Source organism: Canis lupus, chromosome 31 (assembly GCF_048164855.1).
Source record: "Canis lupus baileyi chromosome 31, mCanLup2.hap1, whole genome shotgun sequence".
Classification (NCBI taxonomy): Eukaryota; Metazoa; Chordata; class Mammalia; order Carnivora; family Canidae; genus Canis; species Canis lupus.
Genome location: NC_132868.1, coordinates 7,750,194 through 7,776,779, shown reverse-complemented (window position 1 = coordinate 7,776,779; position 26,586 = coordinate 7,750,194). Strand labels below are relative to the sequence as shown.

The 26,586-nt window shown below is 45.6% G+C and overlaps 1 protein-coding gene and 1 long non-coding RNA gene across 3 annotated transcripts in view; one reads left to right on the top strand and one right to left on the bottom strand.

Annotated features, from left to right (window-relative positions):
* ADCY2 (adenylate cyclase 2) overlaps positions 1-26,586 on the top strand; it is a 388,518-nt gene that overhangs the window by 323,434 nt on the left and 38,498 nt on the right. Inside the window, exons 16-18 of the mRNA XM_072807368.1 lie at positions 888-1,025; positions 7,631-7,750; positions 14,354-14,523. Of these exons, the coding sequence (XP_072663469.1) occupies positions 888-1,025; positions 7,631-7,750; positions 14,354-14,523 (428 nt within the window). The remainder of the gene's footprint in view (positions 1-887; positions 1,026-7,630; positions 7,751-14,353; positions 14,524-26,586) is intronic.
* LOC140621934 (uncharacterized) lies at positions 4,963-22,170 on the bottom strand. Of its 2 annotated transcripts, none has more exons than XR_012021670.1 (5): positions 22,087-22,170; positions 21,293-21,506; positions 20,626-20,824; positions 18,278-20,260; positions 4,963-5,566 (listed from the first exon to the last, which is right to left on the bottom strand). It is a non-coding gene; the product is annotated as an uncharacterized lncRNA (long non-coding RNA). The 2 variants fall into 2 exon arrangements; XR_012021671.1 differs by having other exon boundaries at positions 20,626-20,793.

Genomic DNA, 26,586 nt, shown 5'->3' with positions numbered 1-26,586 from the left:
TACTTAACAATGAAGAGGGAGAATGTTCTGTGATGTGGGGGTTTTTTGTATATTTTTTTTATTGGAGTTCGATTGGCACATATAATATAACCCCCAGTGCTCATCCGTCAAGTGCCCCCCTCAGTGCCTGTTATCCAGTCACCCCGACCCCCTGCCCACCTCCCTTTCCACTACCCCTTGTTTGTTTCCCAGAGTTAGGTGTCTCTCATGTTCTGTCCCCCTCTCTGATATTTCCCACTCATTTTCTCTCCTTTCCCCTATAGTGAAAGGGGTTATAGGGGAAAGGAGAGAAAATGTGTCATGTGTTTTTAAAAATTATGTTAAACACAATTAAAAATTTGGAAAAAAGAGCCTCCCCGAGTGGCAAGAAGCCCCTCGTGGGTGAGATGAGGTAAAGCCACCCCCAGGACACACGCCTCAGAACAATGAAGTGTTGTCTTTGGGGCATCAATCTGCTCTGTGGTCCATTTGTATTCTTAGGACGAGCTACCTGTTGATGTGTTTTCTGCCTGGATCAGCTGAATTTTTGCTTTATCATCACTGGGATCTGAGACCCAACACATCCCCCAGAGTGGTTTAATTAACTGACATATTTTTCCTTTACCAGAGAATTTTTTCTTAAAACATAATTTCAGGTCTATCTAAAAGGACATGCAAACTGTTCTACATTTATCACAGAAGTGTAATTAATTTGTTCTTTATTTGTAACAGTGATGCCAACCTAATTTTAATAAGGTTTGTGACCTGGTATGGGTCCCCCACGGGAGAGCAGAGCCTATTATTTGCTCTGCAAAGAATACTGATGCTTCTGGTGGTTTTAAACATCACAGAGAAACCCAGGGGAGTACATAAACCAGCAATGCATTTCCTTTTCTGTCTCCTCCCAGCAATGCAGCAAGAAGGCATCCGCCTCTCTCCTGTGGCTGTTGAAGTCGTCGGGCATCATCGCCGACCGGCCCTGGCCGCGGGTCTCCCTCACCGTCCTCACCACGGCCATCATTCTGACCATGGCCGTGTTCAACATGGTGAGTCAGGGCTCCCACCAAGCACAGCCTTCGTAGCTGCCGATGCCTGACTCAGTGGGATTTTCAAACCTCGGCCATAGCTCCACGGTGACACTGGTTACTGCCTATTAAATTCCACATCCAGCTGCTACACCAGCAGCTTCTCGAAGGCAAAGGATGCCTTGTGCAAAGAGAGAGGGCAGTGGCTTCCAGCAGCCTCCCACCTGCTGGCTTATAGAGGTGACACTGAATGTCAGCAGGGGCACTCACCAAAGATAACAGAACCATCTAGATACAGAGAGGGCAGTGGGAGAGGTGGCCTGCTCTGGAGTTTAAAAGGCCCCATCTCAACCCTTAGCTCCCACTTTTCCAGCTGTGCGATTTTATTAAATTTCCACAGGCTCCATTTCCACTTCTGGAAAATGAGCTGCTATTCGAATACACTGATGTGGGGCCAGGAGCAAATGGTCCAGAAAGCATTTTGAAACATTTTTTGTGCAGAAAGGTCTCTTTATTATTATAGGATGGGGACAGGAGCCATGGGCAGAAAGATCTTCCCTGAGATTATAAGGAATAGCTGGTTCTAGACCTTTTAGTTGCTGGGGCTTAGGGGGAGAGCGTTAGTCTCTCAGGAATTTGGAAGCAAGACTGCCATGACCTTGCAGGGCTAGCTGCTGCTGAGATAAAGTTATTTACTACTGTCCAGTAGAACCTTAGTCTTGAGACTCTTCAGATGTAGATCGGTGGCCATATGCTTGGACAGTAATTGCTAACATAGATCCTGGGGGGGGGAGTGTTTACAGTTATGGAGGGAAGTTACACTAAGGGCAAAATTACAGTGGAAAGACATGGAAGGAAGCCTTGAGGAAGCTGTAGGAGTGTTAGAGCCTGTGTGCCCCAGGAATCCTGCCTGGAGACTACGCGCCCCAGCAATGTCTGGTCTTTGTTTCTTTCACTCCCATCACTATCCTGATTAGTACAGAACCAGGCGGTCTGTAAATATTTAACCTGGGGCCTCTCTTACTGTATCCAATTACCATTACGTGTATATCCTTTAAAATAGACACGTAGCTAATCCATGCTCCGGTCTATTTTAAAGACACATATCACGTTGCGATGCGTCCTTATTATTCTAACATTAATCTCCATCAACCATAAGCCATGAAGATACTTCGTATTTTGGATGTTTTGCTGGTTGTTGGAACTACTGAGTATCATGTACAGTCCTTGCCTTCCAGAAGCAGAAGATCAAGTCAAGGAGGTAGACCATATATAATAAATAATAGAGACTTAGTTTTTGCCAAATAGCTTTCATTTGGCATAAAAAGATCCATTGAGCATAAATGTGTGCCTGGTACATTGCTAGATGCTCGGTACCCAAAAGCCTGTTACCTGCCTCTGAGAGTTCATGGTGAGTTCTCGGAGCCAGTGCCAGAGATGTATGGAGTGGTGGCAAGGCGGGAGGGCAGGGCTGGCTGTGCTGAATTCCAGAAGATGGGTAAGAGTTTGCGAGAGTCGGGGGCGAGGTGGGGAAGGGGAGACATGAGACATCTGGAACTCAATTGAGGGCAGATTTTTGTTTTAAGAAGTAGTGAAGAGGCTAGCTGAAGCGGACCTCACATGTTTCTTGGCATCTGTCCTGCTCTTAGGCTGTAGAGCGTGCCGATCCTTCTGAAATATGTGGAGATTCAGGTGAAACTGATGCCAACAGGAAGCCAGAGCTGGATGGCTTCCTCATTTGCTTCACTCTGCCAAGAAGCCCATCTTGAGGAGTCCTGGAAGGAGGGTGCCCTTGTCCTCGTAAAACCAGGAGTCATCACCTAATTTTCTATAAGATGGAACCTATGTGGGAAACAGATCTGATGGCATTTCATAGAGAATATTTAGTGTAACTAATACTTAGCCCATCACTGTCTGTAAATGTTTGAGATGCTGAGCATTTAGGTATTTAGGTGCAGATTTACTTTTTTTTATATTAACTGTTTCCATTGGAGAAGAAATATATCCTCAGGACCAGAAATACATCTCCCAGTGTTGTGTTCCTTTCTCACAAAGAAAGGAATTTATTGCCAACCGAGGTAGAGAAGTCTGGGGGACACACATTAGAAGTATGATGGATGGCCCTCGGGAGAGAAATGAAACAAGGCTTTGCTTCACGCACCGAGCCACCTCCTGCTGCAGCAGAGGCTGTGGGCAAGGAGGAAGCCAGGTGACTTTTTTTTTTCTGTCCATCATTTTTATTGATACCTGGCGCCGTGAAATTAGCAGGTCTTTTCCATGCAGATACTCCTTTGGTATTTATTTCAGAGAAACCTCATGAAACAGTATGAAAGGCAACACTAGGTAGAGAAAGGAAATCATTTCCCCTGATTGTAAAGGTTTCTTATGATTTCTTATTAATCACAGAAGGGAAAGCACTTGATTACCAAGGTGCGGTTTTTGCCGGCATCCGAAGATTTGCAGTGGAATGCCCTTCCGCTACTCGGATCCCCACCCCCCATGTTGGGATTGCATGGACAGACACAGGGTGTCCCAAGTCATCACCACAGGCTGCAGTGACCACACCTGGGTCATGCACATCACCAGGTGGTGCTGATGCAGCATGCAGAGGCTGAGCACCTGTGGGTGCCGTGCAGGGGAGGTGGGCCTTCAGGGTCACCCACTCCCCTTCAGGCCAGAGGACCCTTCCGCTGGGATACAGGTGTCCTCCAGTCTTTACCTGTACCACCCCATTAAGTGCTCTCGGCGTGATTTCTTGTGCCTTTTCTCCTAACCCTGCTTCAGATCCCCCTCCTGGAGAGGTTTCTGTTTAATTCAGCCCAGCTTTTAAAATTTGTTCAGTGCTTCCTTTGGGAACACAACTTCCAGACTAGCTGAGCCCCGGTCCCAACCTGTGGTTTTGCTATGTCTTAGTACTCATTAGCCCAGCAAGCCTGATCCAGGCCTTTGACTCACACTTTAATAGGACAAGCAGCTCTTTTTGTGTGTGGGCTGGGGGTCGAGAGCTGCCTGCTTTGCTCAAGTCCCTGGGAAGAAAATTTAATTTTCTGTCTAAAGATGTTTCCTTTGAAAGCTGTAGCCCTCACTCAGGTCCTCTTGCAAAGCTCTTGTGATTTTTAAGTCTTCTCTTTGAGATAAAGCAACAATGCTTTCCTTCTCCTCCTTTCCTTTCTTTTTCGGTTTTTAATGTGTGTTAGTTTTCCTTGGAGTAAAATACACATCACATAAGATTGACCATTTTAACCATCTTTCAAGGTGCAGCTGAGTGGCATTGAGGACATTCCCACTGCTGGGCACCCACCACAACTCTTCTCCGAACTTTGTCATCATCCCGAACAGAAACTATGTGCCTGTGAAACACTAACTGCTCACACCTGCTCCCCAGCCCCCATAACCTCCACTCTATCTGCTGTGAATGTGCCTGGTCTAGACTCTGTGCACATGGGATGGCCCAATATTTGTGTCCTCGGGTCTGACTTATTTCACGGAGCATGTTTTCCACATTCTTGTCTTCCTTGATGCGCAGTCCCTCCCCAGCTGGGGAGCCTCTTGGTTCTCCCCAAAGGTTTCCAGCCTCAGGCAAGCAGCCCTCCTGGATGTTTCCCTAGTATCAGTGGCCCTCCCTGTCTTGGCCTCAGAAAGGAGAGATGTGTGGGCAGTGATGTGAGGGCTGGGGCTGCCCAGCGTCACCCTCTGCCACTGGCTGGCACATGGCCCTTCCACCCTGGGTCTCCAGTGCTTTGCTGGTTGCTCGTACTGCTTCAAACCCTGAAATTTCACAGCCTAGAGGCAGTCCCCATGAACAGTATGTTCAGAGGACTGCCTCCTTTAAATCTCCCTGCACATGAACACATGACAAAATGTTCAGGTCAGTTTTATTTGAAATGAACCATGGCAATTTTACCAGAATGTTTTTAAACACCTGGTGTTTACCCCATGGGACGCCAAACAACTCAGTAAGAAGTGGGGAAAAGCAATCAGGTATCCAGGTTTTTTTCCAGATATAGGGTTTGAGGGACCAACGTGCAGATGAGCCGTGTGTTTGGTTCTCTTTAGATCCCAGCTGACTCTTCAGAATCATGCATGAAAAGCTCCAATGAGAAGCTGCCATTTTTTTTTCTGACATTTTGCCCATGTCATCTCGTGACTTCCCTGTCATTTTACACTGTCTTCTGAGATACTTCCCAGAGAATATTATAAATAGTGAGACTTTTATGAGACGTATGGACAGGGAGTGAGCATGCTGAGCTAGGACGTTGTCATCCAGACTTCTAATTCCAACCAAATGACAAACGATGATGTCATCAGGCATTAAGCAGAACAGTAAATATAATGTTCACAATTTAATATCATTTGAAAAACACAATTCTGAAATCTTTTGAACTGCCCTGGAAAAGTAAAATTCAAAGATAGAGCTAAAAATACGCAATACGCTGTATTAGAGGTCATTTTCCCAGTTCCTTCCAATGTGGTACAATGAGAAAGTGGGTCCAGAGAGGACTTCCCCCAGGTAACTAGGATGCCAGAAATGCGTGCTGTAGACGAGGCTGAGGCAGCTTAGCCTGGAAGACAGAAGGACAAGAGGCTAGTGACTCCAGGGTATTTGACTGGCTGTAATTAGGAGATGACCTGAGTTGTCGTTTGTTTGTTTGTTTGTTTGTTTGTTTTTATTGATTTATGATAGTCATACAGAGAGAGAGAGAGAGAGGCAGAGACACAGGCAGAGGGAGAAGAAGCAGGCTCCATGCACCGGGAGCCCGACGTGGGACTCGATCCCGGGTCTCCAGGATCGCGCCCTGGGCCAAAGGCAGGCGCCAAACCGCTACGCCACCCAGGGATCCCTGTTTGTTTTTTTTAAGTGACTTTTGAGAAGACTGAGTAGGGAAATTGAGCCAAATCACACGGTGATGCCACAGACAATGGAGAGTTTCTTGACTGTGGGAGTCTTCAGTAAATACTTAGAAAAAGGGAGCAGAAAGGGTTAAGGAAGCAGTGTTGGGGATGGTGACTGAGGCCCTCTATTGTTTTTCAAATTCAAATCAAATCTTATTTATTGAATAGCCCCCTTGCAAGATTGAAGTTTTCACAGGATATATTCTACTGTTTTGTACAGCAGACATTTATTTTCTTCTCTATGCTGATATAATCCAGAAGTTTTTATCAATACTAAGATCCAGGTGCTTAAGACTAGTAGCCTAGCCAGTTAAACAGTCTTATTTTGTCACTTCTTGATTCAGTAATATTTAAATCAGTTATGTCTTGGGTTTATCAAATCTATGTGAAAATTTGGATCCCAGTGTTTGCCAAGCAATTACTCCATTGTTTCCCCCAATGTAATTTTTTTTTCCCAAAGTATTAGCACATTTGTAATTTGACCAGGGCTTATGGCATTCTTTGATAACTTTTTTAGCAGTATATAAAGAAATCTGCATTTCCTTGAACTTTAAATTAGTATTTTGCTGCATGTTATCCAATGATACACTGAGTAGAAACAGTGTGTCCGGTATCGTTCTTGGAATCCCAGAGGAATGTTCCCAAGAGTAAACTACATAAATGCCTTATCTACCACGGTCAGTTAGTTTAGGTATTTGACATCTGCCATCAAAGGAAATAAGTCAATAGAAACTGAAGCAATTACAGAAGCTATACAGGAAAGCTTTGCTTTTAGATCTTGGGTACCTATGGTTAGCCCTACACGGGAAACACAACCTACTTTTTGGATGAGATGCATTTCTTTCAGCCAAGGGAACCTGGCCGGAGTAATTCTCTGGTTTACCTTTTCCTGACCCTCAGCCCTGGTATGGAAAAGTGGCTGATCTGTGGTCATCCCAACAGTTTGTGCTTCAGCTTCTCCAAGAAAGAGGGACAGAAACAGAGAGAGACTGAATTTCTTCTACCTGGTAACTGGTTGACACTTTCCTTCTGGGTGCTGACGTAGGTGACCATGACATGAGAGCTAACCAACTTCATTTTATCAGGATTACTTTTTTTTTTTTTTTTAAATCAGGACCCCTATCCTACAGTCCTTACTCAGAGCATTCATCCTCTCAACATTTGATCCCTCAGGATCCTGAACCACCCAGCACTCACAAATAATACACACAAGTGCTGACACTCGTTACTTCATTTTGGCCACACAATTAATTTCTTATAATCAAAAAGTCCCTGGGCCCACTTAATGTTTGAAACGAGATGGGAAGACACTGCAAACATTTTTTTTTTAAATCCGAAGGCTCTGATTTCTTGGTAGGGTTGAATGTCTGGGTGCGAGGCAATGTCAACCTTAGGTAATTCTAACCAAGCCCTCTGCCCTGTACTTTATACATTTATAATTTAATATTTAACAGAGGTGTTTTTCTGTTTGCTTTACTATCAATCGTGTGGTTCTGGAATTCACTAGAATGGTGGAGCACAATTATAAGTAGTTATTTGCTTATTTAATAGAAATTCTCAAAGCTTCAAACAGGACAAGATAAAGCTATTAGCAATGGAAATACAGACACCAGATTGCCCACATAATCCTGCTTACTGTGCAGAAGGAACATAGCCATTAATAATTTAGCGCCAACCTGCTAACTCTTTCAGCTCCTGTGTACTAATTCATTGAAAAAACATTTTCTTTGCAGTTTTTCCTGAGTGATCCAGAGGAAACAATTCCTCCAACTGCCAATACATCAAACATGAGTCTGTCTGCCTTAAGTAATCAGGCAGCGATTCTGCGTGCACAAAATCTGTTTTTCCTCCCGGTAAGAACATTTCACTCATTATTATTGCTTTTGTTGTTTTCCCGTGAGTTATTCACCCATTCGATGTGATGGCCTCCACTTTCTGATCTGCTCTAGATTTCACCTTCAAAGAGGTTTCCTCTTTGCTGTGGATAACTGAGTAGGCCCTGAAAAGCTAAAAACTGCCAGCCTTGGTTCAGAGCAGCCCTGGCTAATGGACACCAGCTAGACACATGCAAACCTATGGTGTCATTTTTGTGCTCTCACAGATGTCTCTTGCTTTTATTCTCTTACCGCTACATTTTATACCATGGAACTCAGCATCTGCTATTGGATTGTAGGTCATTGAAGTTCTGTATTCGTGGCTTAGAGGCTTTGCTAATTGTCCCAGTGGATTCGTGTTGGCTTCCTGACTGATGACAGGACCACGTCTCGTATTTCTGCCTCTCCTTTGGCTGCCAACACTGCCCACTGAGGATAGCCTCAAGTAATCCTTGCCGACGGACTCATTTTAACCAATATCCAGAAGGGCCAAGATTGAGATTTCAAAACTTGCTAACATGTCAGTCTTTTAAACAAAAAAGGTTAAATCCCTTTTACTCATTTACTAGTATTATTTACTAGTTAGTAACTTCATGTCATAAATCACTGTGCCAAAAAAAGCTTTGATTCTCTCCTTTCCTGTGTAATCATTTAAATAGCTTAGATTATTCCCATTGAGTTTCTGGCCCATATAGTCCATTTCAAGAGTGCTAAGGGAACCATTTGGGGGATTGAAATTGGTAATTTAGTATGTATACTTTAAAAATTCTTTACCGGAAAAAAAAAAAAAAAAAAAAATTCTTTACCGGGCACATGGGTGGCTCAGTGGTCGAGCATCTGCCTTCAGCTCAGGTCATGATCCCGGCATCCTGTGATCAAGTCCCACATTGGGCTCCCTGCAGGGAGCCTGCCTCTCCCTCTCCCTCTCCCTCTCCCTCTCCCTCTCCCTCTCCCTCTCCCTCTCCCCCTCCCTCTCCCTCTCTCTCTCCCTCTGTCTCTGCCTCTCTCTCTCTCTGTCTCTCATGAATAAATAAATAAAATCTTTAAAAAAACAAATAATAAAAATAAAAATTCTTTACGAATCTTTTAAACTCCATTAGCTGTGGTGATAAAGGAGATTCCCTTCCTCATTCTTCTTTCATGGGTTTGTTCTCTTGCTGTTTGGCTTTGATCCTTTCCCCCATCTGTCTGCAGTTTCCTGGGAAGCTCCTAGGTCTGTGTACAGTGTAGGGTGTCTGATGTGCTTTTGAGGTGGCTTCTGAGGCAAGCCGAACCAAGGTCCCTAATGATGGCCCCGCAAGCCCTGGAAGACAGACTGGCTTAAGCTCCATCCCTCGTCCAAGGGGTCTGGGCCCTCATTTAGACATTATCATAAACCCCCATGAGCATCAGACAGCATGTCTTCTATTTCAGTGAAGTGAATAGTGAGAGACAGGATGCACGGTAAGGGTTTAGTGGCTGTGATCTCACCGAGGACAGTTTGGAGCTGCCTTCTGTAGAGAAGGATCGAAAATAATAATAAAAATTCAAAGGTGCTTCCTCTGTGAATGGACAACACTGGCTCGCAGGGTGTCCACAAGCCCGAGGAGGGAGCATCCCATGCGGCCCTCACGGTGCACGTTCAACGGTTTACAGTGAATATGCATTTTCATAAGAAAGGAACAGAGAGCTGGCTAAGCATTTTTTTTAAATCTCTCCATCCAGTGTTTTCAAATGCAACAACTCACTATGCTTGGCATCATGAAAAGCAATGGAGTGGGTTCATCATTCTGAGTCTCATTTAGATAAGTCCATAGGACTTCTTATTTTCAAAAGAAGCAAATCATTAGAAACCCAAGATGGGGAAAAGTAGCATTTATTCAGTCTTAAAAGATTCTGCAAAACTCCGCAATACATTCTTTAAAATCTAGGTCCAACTTCGTCCACAAGCCACTTTTATTCCAAAGATAAATCCTCAGAAAGAGGATTGTGATGAGCTTTGCCAGGGAACCCCACGTGCTCAAGCACTGTCAACCAGCACACTAATAATGCTATATCTGTGCAAAGAGTCCCACAGGAACCTGGAAACATCCTGGCTTCCCCCTTAATAGATAGAAGGGAACATCCAGAAAGCCATTTGTGGGTGTGCATAACTTATACATTATTCTCTATCCCCCTCATGCATGGTATCTGAGGTTGACGAGGTTGTGGGAAGAGAGTCCACATTCCCTGCCACGGGTGGTATAAAGCGATATGACTCTGTCTTCCTAATGGTAATCTGCAGTAGCATCAAAAAACATAAAAATAAGCATATTTTTTACCCTGCAGTACTAATTCTAGAAATTAATCTTACAGGTGCAAACACTTAGAGACAAAGGTATTCATCAAAGTGTTTATGTAACCTCAAGATCACACAAGAAAGTAAAAAAAAAGCCAACAACAACTTAAAAGTTAGATTAAATCTAATTGTTTAAATATATTATGCTATTTTGTTATATCCTGCCACTAAACCCTGCGTCCTTTATATATTCCCTAAGATTTTTAAAGATTTTATGAAAGAGGGCAGCCCGGGTGGCTCAGCGGTTTAGCGCTGCCTTCAGCCCAGGGCGTGATCCTGGAGACTCGGGATCAAATCCCACGTTGGGCTCCCTGCATGGAGCCTGCTACTCATTCTGCCTGTGTCTCTGCCCCCCTCTCTCTCTTTCTCTGTGTGTCTCTCATGAATAAATAAATAAAATCTTTAAAAAAAAAAGATTTTATGAAAGGGAGAGAGTGAAGGAGTGGTGGCGAGCAGCAGAGGGAGAGGGAGAAGCAGATGCCCCCTGAGCAGGGAGCCCCATGCAGGACTTGATCCCAGGACCCCAAGATCGTGACCTAAGCTGAAGGCAGACGCTTCACCGATGGAACCACCCAAAAGCCCCTATATATTCCCTAATTTTTAACATCAGATGTATAATTCCTGTAGTAGGAAGAAAAAGTCATTTTAAAATGCCCAAAAAATAAATAAATAAATAAATAAATAAATAAATAAATAAATAAATAAATAAAATGCCCAACAATATCAACCACAAAGGATTTTTGCCACGTCGGCAATCTATACCATGTCAGACATTTATATCATTTCATCCAAAAAACCTGCCCTATAAGTCCACTGTTCCTGGAATTCCCATTTTTCCAGGTGAGGGCACTGAGCCCAGAAGAGACTTAAGGGGTTAGTGGATAATAGTGGTTGGTTGTTCCTTTGGCGTTAAAATGCAAGTTGATTTCATCAGTTAGCTATATCAATACTGTTAATAACCATATTAACTAGTTTTAGCTTCATTAACTTAAGATTAACATTAACAAATGATATTTAGTAATTAAAATATTAATAATTAATTTTACATATTAATTAATAATGCAACCTTAACTAATATATCAACTATATCAGAATTATATAGAAATAGGTCATGAGTCTTTACATCCATTTTTTTTAAAAGATTTTATTTATTTGAGAGAGAACAAGAGAGAGAGCATGAGCAGGGATCAGCCTCCTCACTGAGCAGGGAACCTGATACAGGGCTGGATCCCAGGACCCTGAGATCATGACCTGAGCCAAAGGCAGACACTTTACCAACTGAGCCACCCAGGGACCCCTAGTCATTACATCCTAATAGAAGTCAGATCAAGATCCTGCCACCAGAGCTCTTGCCCATCCACATTCTCCTTGGCAGGTGCCTTATTAATGGAAACAGCTGATTTTCAGAACCCATGGCCTGGCCTCCTCAGGCTGTGTTCCCCCCCCCCCCCCCCCCCCCCGTTCATACATCCCTCTACCGCTGTCAGCAGGCTGCCAGCCTACCTTTAATCAATTCCAAGACCACCTTGTGTGTGGCCTCCAAGTGTTCCAGAGAGGCTGTTTAATAAAGAATGGACTAAATGCTACTTCCCATTAACGTATATATTCTAGTAAATATTCCTATAATATGAAAACTTTTTAAAAGCCTAAGAATGAAGTTTAAAAAGTAAAACATAGGCATATTTGTATAGTTATTGGCACATGTTTCGTATGAAGAAAACCTTTACAATTGTATCTCCCCACTCCCACCCCACATGCACACATTGATACACATCGTGGCTCCTAATTCTGCTCCTTCCATTAGGCTGACCATGTTGATCATGTTCATTCTGTGGTTTTCAGCATGATTTTAGCAGCAGCATCCTGTCTGGACCTGAGTGCCTCCCTCCTTCCAGCTCCCAAGGCAATTTCATGGCTTTTAAGGAGCAGTTCTATAGTACTCTTGATTACTGAGTGAGAGAGACTGCTAGGTCGTAAACCAGGGCCTCTCAGACTCCTCGTGGAGAAGGCCCCATTTTCATTTTGCTTCTTTTTTTTTTTTAAGATTTTATTTATCTATTCATGAGAGAGAGAGAGGCAGAGACACAGGCAGAGGGAGAAGCAGGCTTCCTGCAGGGAGCCCAATATGGGACTGGATCCCAGGACCCCGGGATCACATCCTGGGCCAAAGGCAGATGCTCAACCACTGAGGCACCCACACGGACTAGTTCGGCTTCTTTTTTTTTTTTAATTTTCAATCTGTCGTGGATTGATACTTTTGAAAAATGTAACAGTGAGTTAGCAGAAAAATGAACCTAAAGAAAGATGTGAGAAGTAGAAGCCTACATCTCATCGGATTCAGCAGGAACGAGCCTCCATGTCCAACTGCTGCGCACATTCCCTGGGCGGCCCTCCCCAGGCACTCGGCAGCATCGCCTGGGCCACATCCACTGGCTGTCCCCAGGCCCAGTGCCCATCCTGTCCGTGAGCCCTCGTGCCTGCCCTCTCTGGTGGCTAATTAGTCACTTCGAGAAGGTAACAGTGACAGGATTCGTGTGAATAAGAACTGGCTTCAGAGCACACGCCACCTTCCCTACCTCCTGCTCGGGGGCAGAGACAGAGCCACTGCTCCTGGCCACTCCACGGATGTCTCAATTGTGCCTTTCCACTCTGCCAGCCCATGCAGCCCCATCTGGACACATTCTTCTCCGCTTTTCCTCCTCCTGCCCTCTGCTATAGGACAGGTGGTGTCATGTAGTGGAGGACCTACATCGAGTTGATAATTTGGACCAAAAGAAATTATGCTTAGAACATGCAGTGTCCCATAAAATGCTGCCACCTGTAATGCTGCCTTGCTGGGGAAAGCTTCCCTGCCCCAAAGAGTGACCCAGTTGCTGTGTGATCAAGGACAATTACTGGTCTTCCTTATGAAGCTGAAATGCCAGGTCCAAGTCCTCACAAGTACGGGGTCTATGCTGACTCCTGCGGGGGTGCCTCCACTCACGGAGCCTGGCTCCCGCAGAGAAGGAGGTGCTTGGTATGACTGGCTCACTCCTCGCCTTCCTTTCTTCCCCAAGGACAGGATGGATGAGCTAATATCTCTAGCCTTCCAGATAGCTTACTGTGGACGGCCTTAGCCAGGGAAATAAAAGAACTAAAGTAACAAAAATAAGTAGTCCTTACATGGCTTATTCCATATAATGACACTAAAATTGAGTGGCTTACAAACTAGGCTATTTTTTAAAGACAGGGTTTATCAAACGTCAGTCAGAGCTATGCTTTATTAGAATTATTAAACTTTATTGAATGCTGCTTCCGTTCTAGGAGTGCTGATGGCAGCTAGCCCTGGTTCATAAAAACACGGTGGTGCAGCAGATAAAGGCTTTGTGCGACTGGCAACCTTTCATTTAGCAAGTCTCTCCGGGCTGGCATGGCTCCGGGCTCCCACTTTGCCTATTCTTTTAAGAGATTTTTTTTTTTTAAGATTTTATTTATTTATCATGAGAGACCCAGAGGAGAGGCAGAGACACAGGCAGAGGGAGAAGCAGGCTCCCTGCAGGGAGCCCAGTGTAGGACTTGATCCCTAGATCCAGCTATCACAACCTCAGCAGAAGGCAGATGCTCAACCACTGAGCCACCCAGGTGCCCCAATTTATATCCTCTTAATAAATGAAAACTTGAAAGGCCAAAAAAGAGTCTGTGTACTATAACTTTTTAAAGTCATAAATATAACTTTTTAGGTCTATAAATGTCTACAAAGTCATATTGCTTTCATTTGCAAGAAGCAAATGCCATTTGCTTGTAATGACGTGCCTTCTGTATACATTGTTAAGAATTATTTCTGGGGACGCCTGGGTGGCTCAGGGGTTGATCATCTGCCTTCGGCTCAGGGCGTGACCCTGGGATCCAGGATCGAGTCCCATTCGGGCTCCTTGCAGGGAGCCTGCTTCTCCCTCCGCCTGTGTTTGTGTTTCTGCCTCTCTCTGTGTCTCTCAGGAATAAATAAAATATTTTTAAAAAATTATTTCTGTTCGGCACTCTGCACAGTTATCCTCAATGAACCTGCCCCAGTGGGTCAGCCAGCCATGCAATGAATAATTCTTTTTTTAAAGCAAAGGTGTTTGTGTATTTACCACTCTAGGTCAGAAAACAGAAAAGGGCCTCTGCTTTCACTGCCAGTTTAGAAGCTACTAGCAAACTCGGCCGTGATCCCCACCATTAATTCTCACTCCGGCATTTCCCAGAAGAGATCATGAGCGTTTATCCGATCTTTTTCCCTCTTCCAGTACTTTATCTACAGCTGCATTCTGGGTTTGATTTCCTGCTCGGTGTTCCTGCGGGTGAATTACGAGTTGAAAATGTTGATCATGATGGTGGCATTGGTGGCCTACAACACCATCCTCCTGCACACTCATGCCCACGTCCTGGACGACTACAGCCAGGTCTTATTTGAGAGGTAACCTGCATCCTCTTCCTTCTCCTTGGTTCTTTCATGGGATGTTGATCACGTGAGTGTGTGTCGAGTAAACACTGATTAGCAATACCTTTGTCATTGGTAACATCGCGTGTGGGTTTCTTTAAGATGATGGCTCAGAAAGCTGGTATGTGTCTTCATTAGAGATTATGTAGAATGTGTATCCTCATACACACTTAGGAGGTAGGAAGTGGTTCAGTGAATTGGGTTCCCATCTGCACTGTATTGATAAGAATAACTTAGAGTTTCTCTTCCTCAGCATTGTTAATACTTTGGACTGAATAAGTTTCTGTTGTATTCCCTGGCCCCTACCCACTAAACACCAGGCACAACCACCCACCCCAAGTCATGACAACAAAAAATGTCCCCAGACATTGCCAAATGTGTCCTACAGGGCAGAGTGCCCTCCCCCAGTTCAAAACAAATGAATCAACATACACGAAAATACCAGAATAATAAGTGGATATAGTCACAAGTGATAGTGTTAAAGTTCTTAGGGGAGATTTCCTAAACTACACTCTTATGTGGAGGGAGTACTGGAAATTGGCAACTCTGTGTTCTATGAAGATATTAACTCCCAAGAAAAGACACAACTGTGATAGCATCCAGTCCTTAGCTTGGGAAGGTCGGAAGAATGCTCCTCAAACCCCTCCTCAGGTTTATGAAAGGTTTCTTACCATCAAATTACTTCCATAAGCTTATAATGAATATTTATCCTCTGCTTGGAGAAAAATGTAATCATTATGCTATTCTCCATCTCACATCTTAATTGCAAAACTTTTGATATCAAGCATTAGTTTTATTTCTGGACCCACCAGACTTTGAGGTTTTTCTATACGCATGTTGCATAATCCTCCATAAAATATCTATATTTTTTTAGCATAAAATAAATGCCTTAACTATTTTCATAGATGTGTGGCTCCAGAAAGATGGTTTGTGTTCCTAGCACGCTGCCACTTACTTCTCCATTGGAGGCTCAGTGACAAGAACGGTGGGCACCTCACTGTGTGCACGTTTCTTACCAATAAGAACGCTTTCAGAAATACAACTGCAGTGCATTCTCTTCACATAATTTAATTTCCATCAGCCTCCACACCATGAAGCTCAAATAATCTGTAATCAAATTGAGAGTAGTGGAGTTGCAAAAATGCATAATGGTATTAAGGAAAGTTTATGATTCCTTAGCAAGGACGAGAATGAAATCAGGAGTTAATTTCCCAATAAACTCTCAGAGTCACCAAGTAGACATGCTTTAATATTTCTCTCCTATATCCAGAGAGCCTGTATCAAATCCCCACATAAAAGTGGTGTTACTGATTTTATGCACAGCTGATGATACTGCTGAATTTCCCTTTATTAAATTTGAAGCTCCTGAATATGCTAAACATCCAAAGAAAAGGAGGAAATTAGATTAGCGAGTTTCTGGTGGAGAGAGAATTACTTCTGGGGACCTGAGACACACAGGATCTCGGCTTAGAACTGAGCAACAGGAGAGTAGTTACTTGGTTGAAGAAAAGAAGTTTTTACTTTCAGAGTCCTTTCATTTCATTCAAGATCCTTTATGGGTATTCTCCTAGCTTTGTCTTTGTAAGAACCTTACAGCTTAGGGCTGGACCTAGAAGCCTCAGGGACCTGCTTTCCCTCTGACAGAAGCAGCGTCCTGCCAGGGGGAGGGGCGCACCTGCCTCCCGGTCCTCCTCCTCACCAGGAGGTCCTGGCACTTCCACACCCGATTCCTCAGAGCTGCCAAAGTAGCCCCAGAAGCATTCCTCCTCCAAAAGATGACCATTGCTGGCAGAACAGCAGAATACCTTGAAAAAAAAATTCTTTGGATTTTATTTATTTATTCATGAGAGACACAGAGAGAGAGGCAGAGACGCAGGAGGAGGGAGAAGCAGGCTCCCTGCAGGGAGCCCAACAGGGGACTCGATCCCAGGACCCCGGGATCACGCCCTGAGCCAAAGGCAGACGCTCGACCGCTGAGCCACCAGGTGCCCCTGAAAATACCTTGATATGAACAAACGTTCCCAAAGTCAGTTTAAAACTAACCCCGAGTAGTGGAAGGGGAGGTGGGCGGGGGGGTTGGGGTGACTGGGTGATGGGCACTGAGAGGGGCATTTGGCGGGATGAGCACTGGGTGTTATGCTATATGTTGGCAAATTGAACTCCAATAAAAAAAAAAATTAAAAAAACTAAAGAAAAAAAAAAAAAAAACTAACCCCGAATGAGAGACTGTTAAGAGCAGGGGTTTCCACTTCCCTCCTGATTTCTCCAGCCTCTGTAGGTTTGATGTAACCTGTAACTCATGCCAGAGCCCAAAGCCATCAATGCCAGTTCGTTCTTTATTCTGTGAGATTCAAGAGATTTTCCCATGAAGCACTGGAGGAAGGTTTCCTCCTCCCTTGCCTGGTGTCGATGCTGACACAAGTCTTTCTGATAGGATGCTAGGATCCTTAGGGCAGTGCCTCAAGAGGGAACATCCCTAAATTCCAAAGCCAGAGGCGCCCTGCAAGGAGGGAGCTGGCTCATGGGAGTGCCAAGCAGCACGTCCATTCCTGATTGAGCTCATCCGTGTCACTGGAGACAAGTGTGGTCCTGTCCCTTCGTTTACTGATTTATTTCTGGTCTTTGCATCCTTGCCCTCCCCTTTCACTCCCAGTTTCCTGGCTCTTGTCCTGGTCTTCTTTCTGGAATGTGCGCTTGGCTCTGGCAGTGAGTATCCTCAGTGCCCACCTTGGCCTCTGGACTGGCCCCCGTGTCGGCAGCCTGCACTGCTGGCAGACCTACCCCAAGCTCCTGCTGAAGACCGAGCAGCCCTCTCCCCCTGCACACGTGGAATGGATCTCCCTGAATGAATCGGCTGGGGCTCTGTTGTCTGTTCTCTCCTTTTCTGTGATGCAGATAAGAGATACCCTTGAATTGAGAAAAGGGCAGGTCTGAACCAAGTGCCACTCTGATATCCACAGTGCCTATAACCGTGCCTGCCATCCTGTAAGTAGGTTCTCAATAAACATCTGTTGGATAAAATGAATACCAGCAGGTGCACTCCCGGATAATCGGAGGGGCCCCAATACTGGCTGGAACGAAAAGTCTCTCCTCACCTGCTTCCCTGAAGAAGAGGCTCACTGAAGATGTGTCTTCCCAGGGACAGCCTCAGTTTTATTTGGACTCTTACACTTCAAGGGGGAGTTTGGAGAGGGCATCTCTGTTCATAAGGCAGTGCCAGGCCATCTTCTGAATACACAGTTGGAAGGTACTGTTGTCCTATCTGTGAGTTCGCTGTGACCCATGTTTCAGGGGCCTTTTCAGAACCACACATGATATTGAACACGGAGCAGCCAACAGGTGGTACAAGCCAACAGGGCAGTTTTTGTCAACAGGGTTAGCAAAGAAAACAGGAGAAGAATGCACTAGAAAAGCTCTAGATCAATGAATAATTCAGAAAATGACATCAAAGAAACTCTTACAGATGCATGAATGTGGAAAGCCTAAAGGAGATAAGAAAACTACTTTGAACAATTCATGAAATGGAGGCCAGGGATGCCCCAGTACCTATCATTACCTGCGTTTATGTAATCCTGGGAAGTCCTTATGGTGCAAGAAGCTGAGACATTTCTGGCATTTAGAAGGTCCAGTGTGAGACAACTCCTACTTCTTTGGCATTTATAACACCCTCCATCTTTCCGTGAGTACAGGATGTTTTACTGAACCAATCAATAGCAATTCTAGTTCCTACCTGTGACACTGTCTCCCAAAGCCCTCAGCCAGCGCGGTCGGGGACGCCAGATGCTTCTCACAGTGATGGAGATGAGCGTTGATATTGCTGGAAGATGTTTTCGTTTCAAAGACACTTTCCCTTCCCTTGCCAAAGGCTTGCCACGGAGTCTGTAAGGCACCATCAGATTTTTCCTGTGAGTTTTTGCCTTACAAAACTGAAAAGTCTCAAGGGATGAGTGTTACCATTTCATATAGACCCAGAATTATGCTAATTCACCTGATTGTGGGAAATGTGTCTTTCATTCTACAGAGGTGTAGGGGTGGGAGAACTTGAACCAAGAGCCCCGCGGGCTACCAGCTCTGTTTGGGCACTTAGCCGAGTAAGACAAGTCCTCTGGGGACAGCATACAACGGAGGCTGGTGAGTAAGCAGTGATACCTGGGGCCCAGCCTCATCCAGGAGCTCTGGATCGTTGCTGGTGGAAACGACTGCATAATTCTAACATCCTAAAGCTCCGTATCAAGGATAGTGATGGAGACACTTGAACATAGATCAGTGAGAGTTCTGAGTTACACACATTCGATGTGGAATTGTCCTGCTTTCTCTGTTTCTTGTTCAAGACACAGAATTCAAGATTTTGCACCACATTTTGACAGTGTCCCAACTTGGGATAAGCCGATGATGAGTTCACTGAGAGTCTTGAGGAAGGACTGCAGCATTAATCACAATCAGCAGAGAAGCAGGAGAGCATCACCCATCCACCCTGGGGTGGAGGGTCTGGGAGCGGGGGGTGTTCCAAAGCCTCCAAAGTTCCTCTGAAGCCTCCTCTTTTAGATTGAAAACGTATTCCAAATTGGCTTTCTCACCCATCATATATCCAGGTGAATGTTGAAAAATTTTGAAATTACTTTCAAGCTTAATATCTCAGTTTCCCTTGCCTTTCCTGATTTCCCATCCTCGTGCCATCTCCAGAAAGTAAGGAACACACTGACACCCACTAGCAGCCCACTGGGAGGTCAGAAAAGGAGGTGGGTCATCCAAGCTGCCCATTCAACAAAAGAGCAAGTCTTCCTAGGGCTCCTCAAATTCTACTGAGCTTTCTTTTTTTCTATAAAAATCAACCATTCGTGAGCTACTTTATTATTCAGACTAAAAAATCTGCAGTGATGTGGATCCATCTGCAGGAGGACACTTGATTTTTAGGTTGTTTTGTTGGATCCTAAAATGGGGGGAGAAGGGAAATTCGCAGAGCCTGTGCCCACAGACCGTACAGGATACATAGTTCTCAGCACTTCCTCAGTCTCACCCATACACTCGTTGCTTCCCACTTAAAATCAGCTTCGCAGAACAAAACCATAACGACATTCATGGGGTGCATTATTACATCTGCGGCCGAGGCCGGCACCGTCTCCAGCCCCACATTTGTCATCTCTCCTGACCCACGGCTGCCTGTGGAGCTCGTGGAGCTCGTTCTCAGCGTGAGCTTCTCCCTCGGTGTGGTCTGCTCCAGCCCCAGAATGTCTTGCTTGGCATTTATAAAGGACACTCTGCGAAAGCATGAGGCTCTGGGCCATCTGTCCTTGGGTGACATCGGGCCATGCTCTCTGGAAGACTGCATAGGATTCCAGCAAATCTGTGTCCAGCCACAAGAGGAAAGAGTGTCTAGAAAGGAAACCCCTGAGGTTTCAAACCAACAGGATTGTCCACTTACTCATTTGTTTTTATAACACTTTTATTGAACCCCCTTTGTATGCCAGGCCTGATGGCTGGAGCCTGAGCACACAGTGATGAAGAAAGTAAAGTCTGCGCCATCAAGAAGATCACGGGCTCGTGGGTGGCTCAGTGGGTTAAGCGTCTGACCCTTGATTTCATTCAGCTCAGGTCATGATCTCAGGGTCGTGAGATTGAACCCCATGTCGGGCTCTATGCTGGGTGTGGAGTCTGCTTAAGATTCTTTCTCTTTCTCCCTCTGCCCCCTCTTGCTCTCTCTCAAAGAAATAATCTTTAAAAAAAAAAAAAAAAGATTATCACAAGAAGCCTCTATAAGAAAGTCAGGTTTCAGCAGAAGGTGGGCAGGAGACCTGTGGGGTTGTAGAGGTTAAGCTCATCATGAACCCCTTGGAAAGGATGAGGATGCGGGGCCACATGTGTGAGGAGGCTCCAGAGATGAGGGATGCTGGGAAGACCCTGAAGAACTGTGGCGATTCCAAAGTGCAGGGGACAAGTGGCTTTGGCATCAAGGTAGAGTAAGACCTCTCTTGCCTTTGCCCTCCCCACCCCCGCCCCAACCTCAGTCACAGTGATCTGACACTTGCCTTGGGACAGAAGCGCCCTTGCGGGAGCTGAGGTACCCAGCAACACACTCACAGGGTCCGGGAGGCATCTCACATCCTCGGGGATCAGGTGATAGGCCTCCAGTCCTGGCCGTGCACCCCGCAGTGGCCCCTCTGAGCCAGGGTCCAGGAGCCCCTGGGAAACACTTGACAGCTGGAGCGTGGGTGCAGGTCCAGGTTTCCAGAGCAGAAGCTCCACCCACTTCGGGAGAAGAAATTCAAGTCTGTGCACGCTGTGGCGGGTTAAGAGGAAAGGCTCCACTCTACCCACCGCCTCCCCTCGGGAGGGCACAGCCGAGGCCCCAGGGAGCTCTCCCACGCAGTGAGCATCCACTTCTGCAGCCTGCAGGGGCTACCCCCCAGCCCCCCTTCCCCCCAACCCCACCCACCCCTGCCACTCCACCCAGGCTGCAGAGGCAGAGCTGCATGTCCCGCTGCAGGGACACGGGAACTCTGGAAGGACCTCCCAAGGACACGGATCCTACTAGCCACATGGTGGCCTCCATCGAGCAGCCCGCCCAGGAGACATCGGGACCTCACCTGCCCCGGGTCCCCCCTGCACCTCCTGCACTCTGACCCTGGGGCGGCCCCCCACCCCCGCTGCCAGTAGTGGACAAGACAGTGGGCTCAGGCAGGTGGCTCGTGAGCACACATGGAGAACCAGCTCGAATCTGAGGACCAGGGAGAGACAGAGCACTTACCTGAGCAAGTTTTGTTTGTGAGAACAAAAGGAGGCTGTGGGTACCCTGCCTGGTGCAGGGCCAGCGGCGTGGAGAGGAGGCGCACATGCCCCCAAAGAACTCCACCACAGGAGGGTACAAGGGGCGCAGAGCAGGTGGACTGCAGCCGACTTGGGGGGCCTCCAGGTATTTCAGTCCAAGACACAGTCAGTGAACCCTCGAGGAGGCGACTGCTCTTTCACATTGAAGAAAGCAGTGAAACACTTCAAGGACCACAAAAACCCAAGGAAGAAAGGAACAGAAGAACTAAAAGAACAGCCAGAGAACCATCAATAAGAGAGCATGAGTAAGTCCTGGCCAGTCCATGGTACTCTCAATGGCCTGAATTTTTCACCCAAAAGGCAAGACTGGCTGGACATTGGCAAGGATGTGGAGAAATGGGACCTCTTACATGCTGGTGGGAATGCTAGCTGGTCCGGAGGGGTCTCAAAGAAATTAAAGATAGGATTATCAATGGAAGAAAGACCTAAGCGTGGGACAGGAGACCATCAGTATCCTAGAGGAGAACATAGACAGCAATCTCTTTGACCTCAGCTGCAGCAGCTTCTTGCTAGACACGTCTCCAGAGGCAAGGGAAGCAAAAGCAAAAATGAACTATTGGGAGACTTCATCAAGATAAAAAGCTTCTGCACCAGCAAAGGAAACAACCAATAAAACCAAATGGCAGCCTAGAGAATGGGAGGAGATATTTGCAAATGAAGTCCTTTATGAGGACTCAGATAAAGTGTAGTATCCAAACTCTTTAAAGAACTTACCACCCAAAAAACAAATGATCCAGTCGAGAAATGGACAGAAGAGATGAATAGACATTTTCCAAAGAAGACATCCAGATGGCTAACAGACCCATGAAAAGATGCTTAACATGACTCATCATCAGGGAAATGCAAATCAAAACCACAAAGAGATACCACCTCACACCTGTCAGTGTGGCTAAATTAACAACACAGGAAACAACAGGTGTTGGTGAGGATCTGGAGAAACGGAAACCCTCTTACACTGTTGGTGGGAGGGCAAGCTGGTGCAGCCACTCTGGAGAACAGCATGGAGGATCCTCAAAAAGTTAAAAATAAAGCTACCGTATGACCCAGCAATTGCACTACTGAGTGTTTACCCAAAGGATACAAAATACAGATTCAAAGGGGCACATGCAATCCAACATTTATAGCAGCATTGTCAACAATAACGAAATTAATAATGGATGGAACCCAAACATCTATCAACTGATGAATAGATAAAGAAGCAGTGGTGTGTGTGTACATATATATGCATACAATGAAATATTACTCAGCCATCAAAAAAGAATGAAATCTTGCCATTTGTAAGGATGTGGATGAAAATAGAGAATATTATGCTAAGTGACATAAGTCATAGAAAGACAAATACCATATGATTTCACTCATATGTGGAACTTAAGAAAAAAAAAACAGATGAACATAGGGGGGAAAAGAGAGGGAGGCAAACCATAAGAGACTCTTAACTACAGAGAACAAACTAATGATGGGAGTGGGTGGGGATGGGCTAGATGGGTGATGGGGATTAACGAGAGCACCTGTTGTGTTGAGCACTGGGTGTTGTATGTAGGTGATGAATCACTAAATTCTACTCCTGAAACCAATATTGCACTATATGTTAACTGGGATTTAAATAAAAACTTGAAACAAAAATAATAGAAATACTGTATAACCCTGAGTTTATTTAGATACTTTTCTCCTCAAAATAACAGAGGCTATTTCACCTAGGAAAACATAAAGATCTTAAATGTAAAATCATGTTCTTGTCTCCATGCCTGGACTGCTTTCTCTCCTGAGAATTAAAAATGTCACTTTTTACCTCAACTGAATCATTTGCCTTTAGGTTAGAGACCTGGTCCACCAGGCAATTTCTCCATATTGCTCATCTAATTTTTTAGGTTTCTTTGATCTTTTGTACTCTCCAAACCTGAGGGCCAGAATGCTTGCTCCATTAACAGCCTCAGGGTGAGGGCCAACTGTAAATTAGTGTGTGGCTACAGGCTCGTTTGGGCATCTGAGTCTCCAGAGCCCAATTTCAGGTACGAAAGAAAGCAAATTCGGTCACATTTTGCCTAGCCAAAATGTGAGTAGTGACACTCACTACTGTCAGTGAGTTAGAAACTTTCTCAGTTATATTAGTGCTGTGTTCATCCCTTCATCACTCGGGGATGGCACCACCAGACAAGGCAAAGTCCAGAGTGGATTTCAACCTTAAAACTAAAGGGGAGAGAGAAGGAGGCCTCATGCCCAAGTAGCTGCCATTTTTATATAAATGACCAACAGGATTGTTAAAGGTTGGACTGTCCCTCCCAAAAGAAGACATGGTGAAGGATGAGCCCTAACCCAGCGTGGCTAGTACCCTTAGAAGACGGCCATGTGAAGACAGAGACATTTGATAACGGAGGCAGAGATTGAAATGCTGGCATGGCAAGCCAAGGAGCACCAAGGATTGGTGGCCAACCGCCAGGAGCCATAACGAGGCAAGGAAGCATGTCTCTACAGGTTTCAGAGGGAACACCTCGATGTCAGACATCTGGCTTCCAGAACCTTGAGATGATAAATCTCGATTGTTTTGAGCCACCCAGGTTGTAGTACTTTGTCTTAGAAGGTCTAGAAACCCAATGTGATGATCAACACGATTGACTAGACTAGATCTTGGGATTTTATTCTAGCTGTTCTGGATGCTTCCTCTGCACTCCCCCCTCCTCTTCCTCCCGGCCTCTCCCACAGGCACACAAAGAGCAAGGTCACCCAGGAATGCATCTGTGGATGGACAGTTCTCGTTCAGACTGCAGGAGCCAGATGGCACTTGCCCATGCATGGCCTACACAGGAGAGGTGGGCTCCAGCGGGAATCAGCGATTCTTTTTGGCTATATGCATAAAAGAAGTTTTTGAGAAACCTAAATGAAATCCATGAAAGCATAGTGCAGTCCTTCTTAGTTGACAGAGCAGGTCAGGAGGGAAAAAAGCGTTCATGTGTCTGCCCACAAGTCTGTTCTACAGGTTGGATGTCTCTCATTATTCCTGAGAGCCATTTAGGTCCAGTCCAGGAACTGCTTGTCCTTCTGCCTCCAGGTCCCCACATCCTCCCACTACTCTTCCTCACTAAGGCTCCAGATCTGGGAGACAGGTGGAGCATAGCTTTCTGCCCCCTAAACCAATGTTCAGACGCATTAGTTGAGGAGTCCTGGAAAAGGATTGCTTGCCTGTATTTTCTGTGTGATTAACTGAAAACTCGGCCAGGCCCTGAGTGGCATAAAGAGGGTCCTTCATCCCCCTCTCCATCAGTGATGGGGGCCTGAGCTGGCTCTGCCTGTTTGGGACATCTAGTCCCTTACCTGGGAATGCAAGGAGGACCTGAGTTCTGATCGGTTATACTGATGAAGCTGCTACAAGATCCTGACCTGGGAGTTAACATTTTACTATTAGTTTGGGGGTGACATAGGTCGGAGTAGAAGAGGGATGTCATACCTGCTTTCTCAGATCCCTGGAATCACAAAGTAATAGAAGGTGCATGAAGTAACATGGAAATGTCACACTCCACCTGCACATCTGAGAACGTTGGCTGTGTTGTACCACTTTCACTGACTGGGCAATGCTGGCATCAGTATATTCAATATAGATGACGATGAGTTTAGAATTCACTGGAGCCATGGTGGTTTATAAACATCAGCTTCCCCCTATCCCTTCAGCTGTGCTATTAGACATAGCTCAAAAAGGAACAACTTCATTTCTTTTTTTTAAAAAAAAGATTTTATTTATTTATTCATGGGAGACAGAGGGGGCGGAGAGAGAGAGAGAAAGAGGGAGGGAGGCAGAGACACAGGCAGGGGGAGAAGCAGGCTCCGTGCAGGGAGCTGGACATGGGACTCGATCCCGGGACCCCAGGATCATGTCCTAGGCTGAAGGCAGCACTAAACCACTGAGCCACTGGGGCTGCCCAACTACTTCATTTCTTAAAATCAATTCTGAGTAAACAGGACAGTGGCACCTCTCAGCCTACTTCGATCTCAGGAACCAGTGACCTCCTTGTGGCTGGGGAGCTCAAATGCTTGCAGCCCAGCTGGTTTACTAGGGAGGAAAGAGCCCCTGATGCAAACTTAGCCTTTCTAGGAGAGTTCTCTGAGGTCCTCAGCCCTTCAACCACCGAGACTGGCCATTCTGCCTCTGTTCCCTATATACTTGGGTCTTCCACTCTGTTAACGATCATTCACCATCCTATATTTTCATACTTTTTTCTCTACCTCTCTGGCTCCATCCCTCCCTTCTCACTCTGTAGGTTTTGTTTTTATTTATTTATTTGATACACAGAATGCACAAGTGGGTGGTGGGGCAGAGGGAGAGGGAGAAGCAGACTTCCCGCTGAGCAGGGAGCCCAACGTGGGGCTTGATCCCAGGACTCTGGAATCGTGACCTGAGCCGAAGGCAGACGCTTCACTGACTGAGCCACCCAGGTGCCCTCAGTCTCTAGAAACTCATGAGGGCCATGTGTCTCCCACGTGTCAGTATTACTACTTGACATAGTGACCAGAACAGCCTGTAAAAATGGGTACTGTGAACCCCATTGGCTGATCACAAGAGTGAGGTTTGGAGGGGTTAACCCAGGTCCCACAGATCCATAGAGCAGCAGACCCTCAGTTCCTCCACAGATTTTCTTACACCAAAGCCCACCTGACCTCTTTCACTACCACATGGATTCCTCTCACGTCATCAGCCTTTGAACCCTCTGTAGAGAAACGGGAAAAGCTCTCAGCAACTTCATCTCACAAGCAGAAAGTAATTACCTGGTATTAATTTAATTTAATACGATCTATGCTGCTTATGTGACATGTGTCCATACATAATCAACTTTTCTTTTTCAAGTCTTATTTACACGTATATGTGGGGCATCACCATTTGTCAGCTACACAGGACTCCCCAGGGATGGCAGATGTCTCTTTCCATGCTGTATTAATCAGCATTCTCTAGAGAAATAGAACCAAAGGGATATAAATGTCCTATATAAATATATATCAGTAAGGAGGTTTATCATAGGATAAGGCTCATAGGAATTGGCTCATAGGATTATGGAGGTTGGCAAACCCAAAATCTGAACAGTGAGTGTCCCAGTTGGAGACTGAAGGCCAGAAGCTGCTGTAGAGCCAGAAAGAGCCAGTGTTTGAGCTAGAGGCAGTTGGGCAGGAGAGAATTCTCTCTGACTCAGGGGGAAGTCGGCCTTTTCTTCTACCAAAGCCTACAACTGA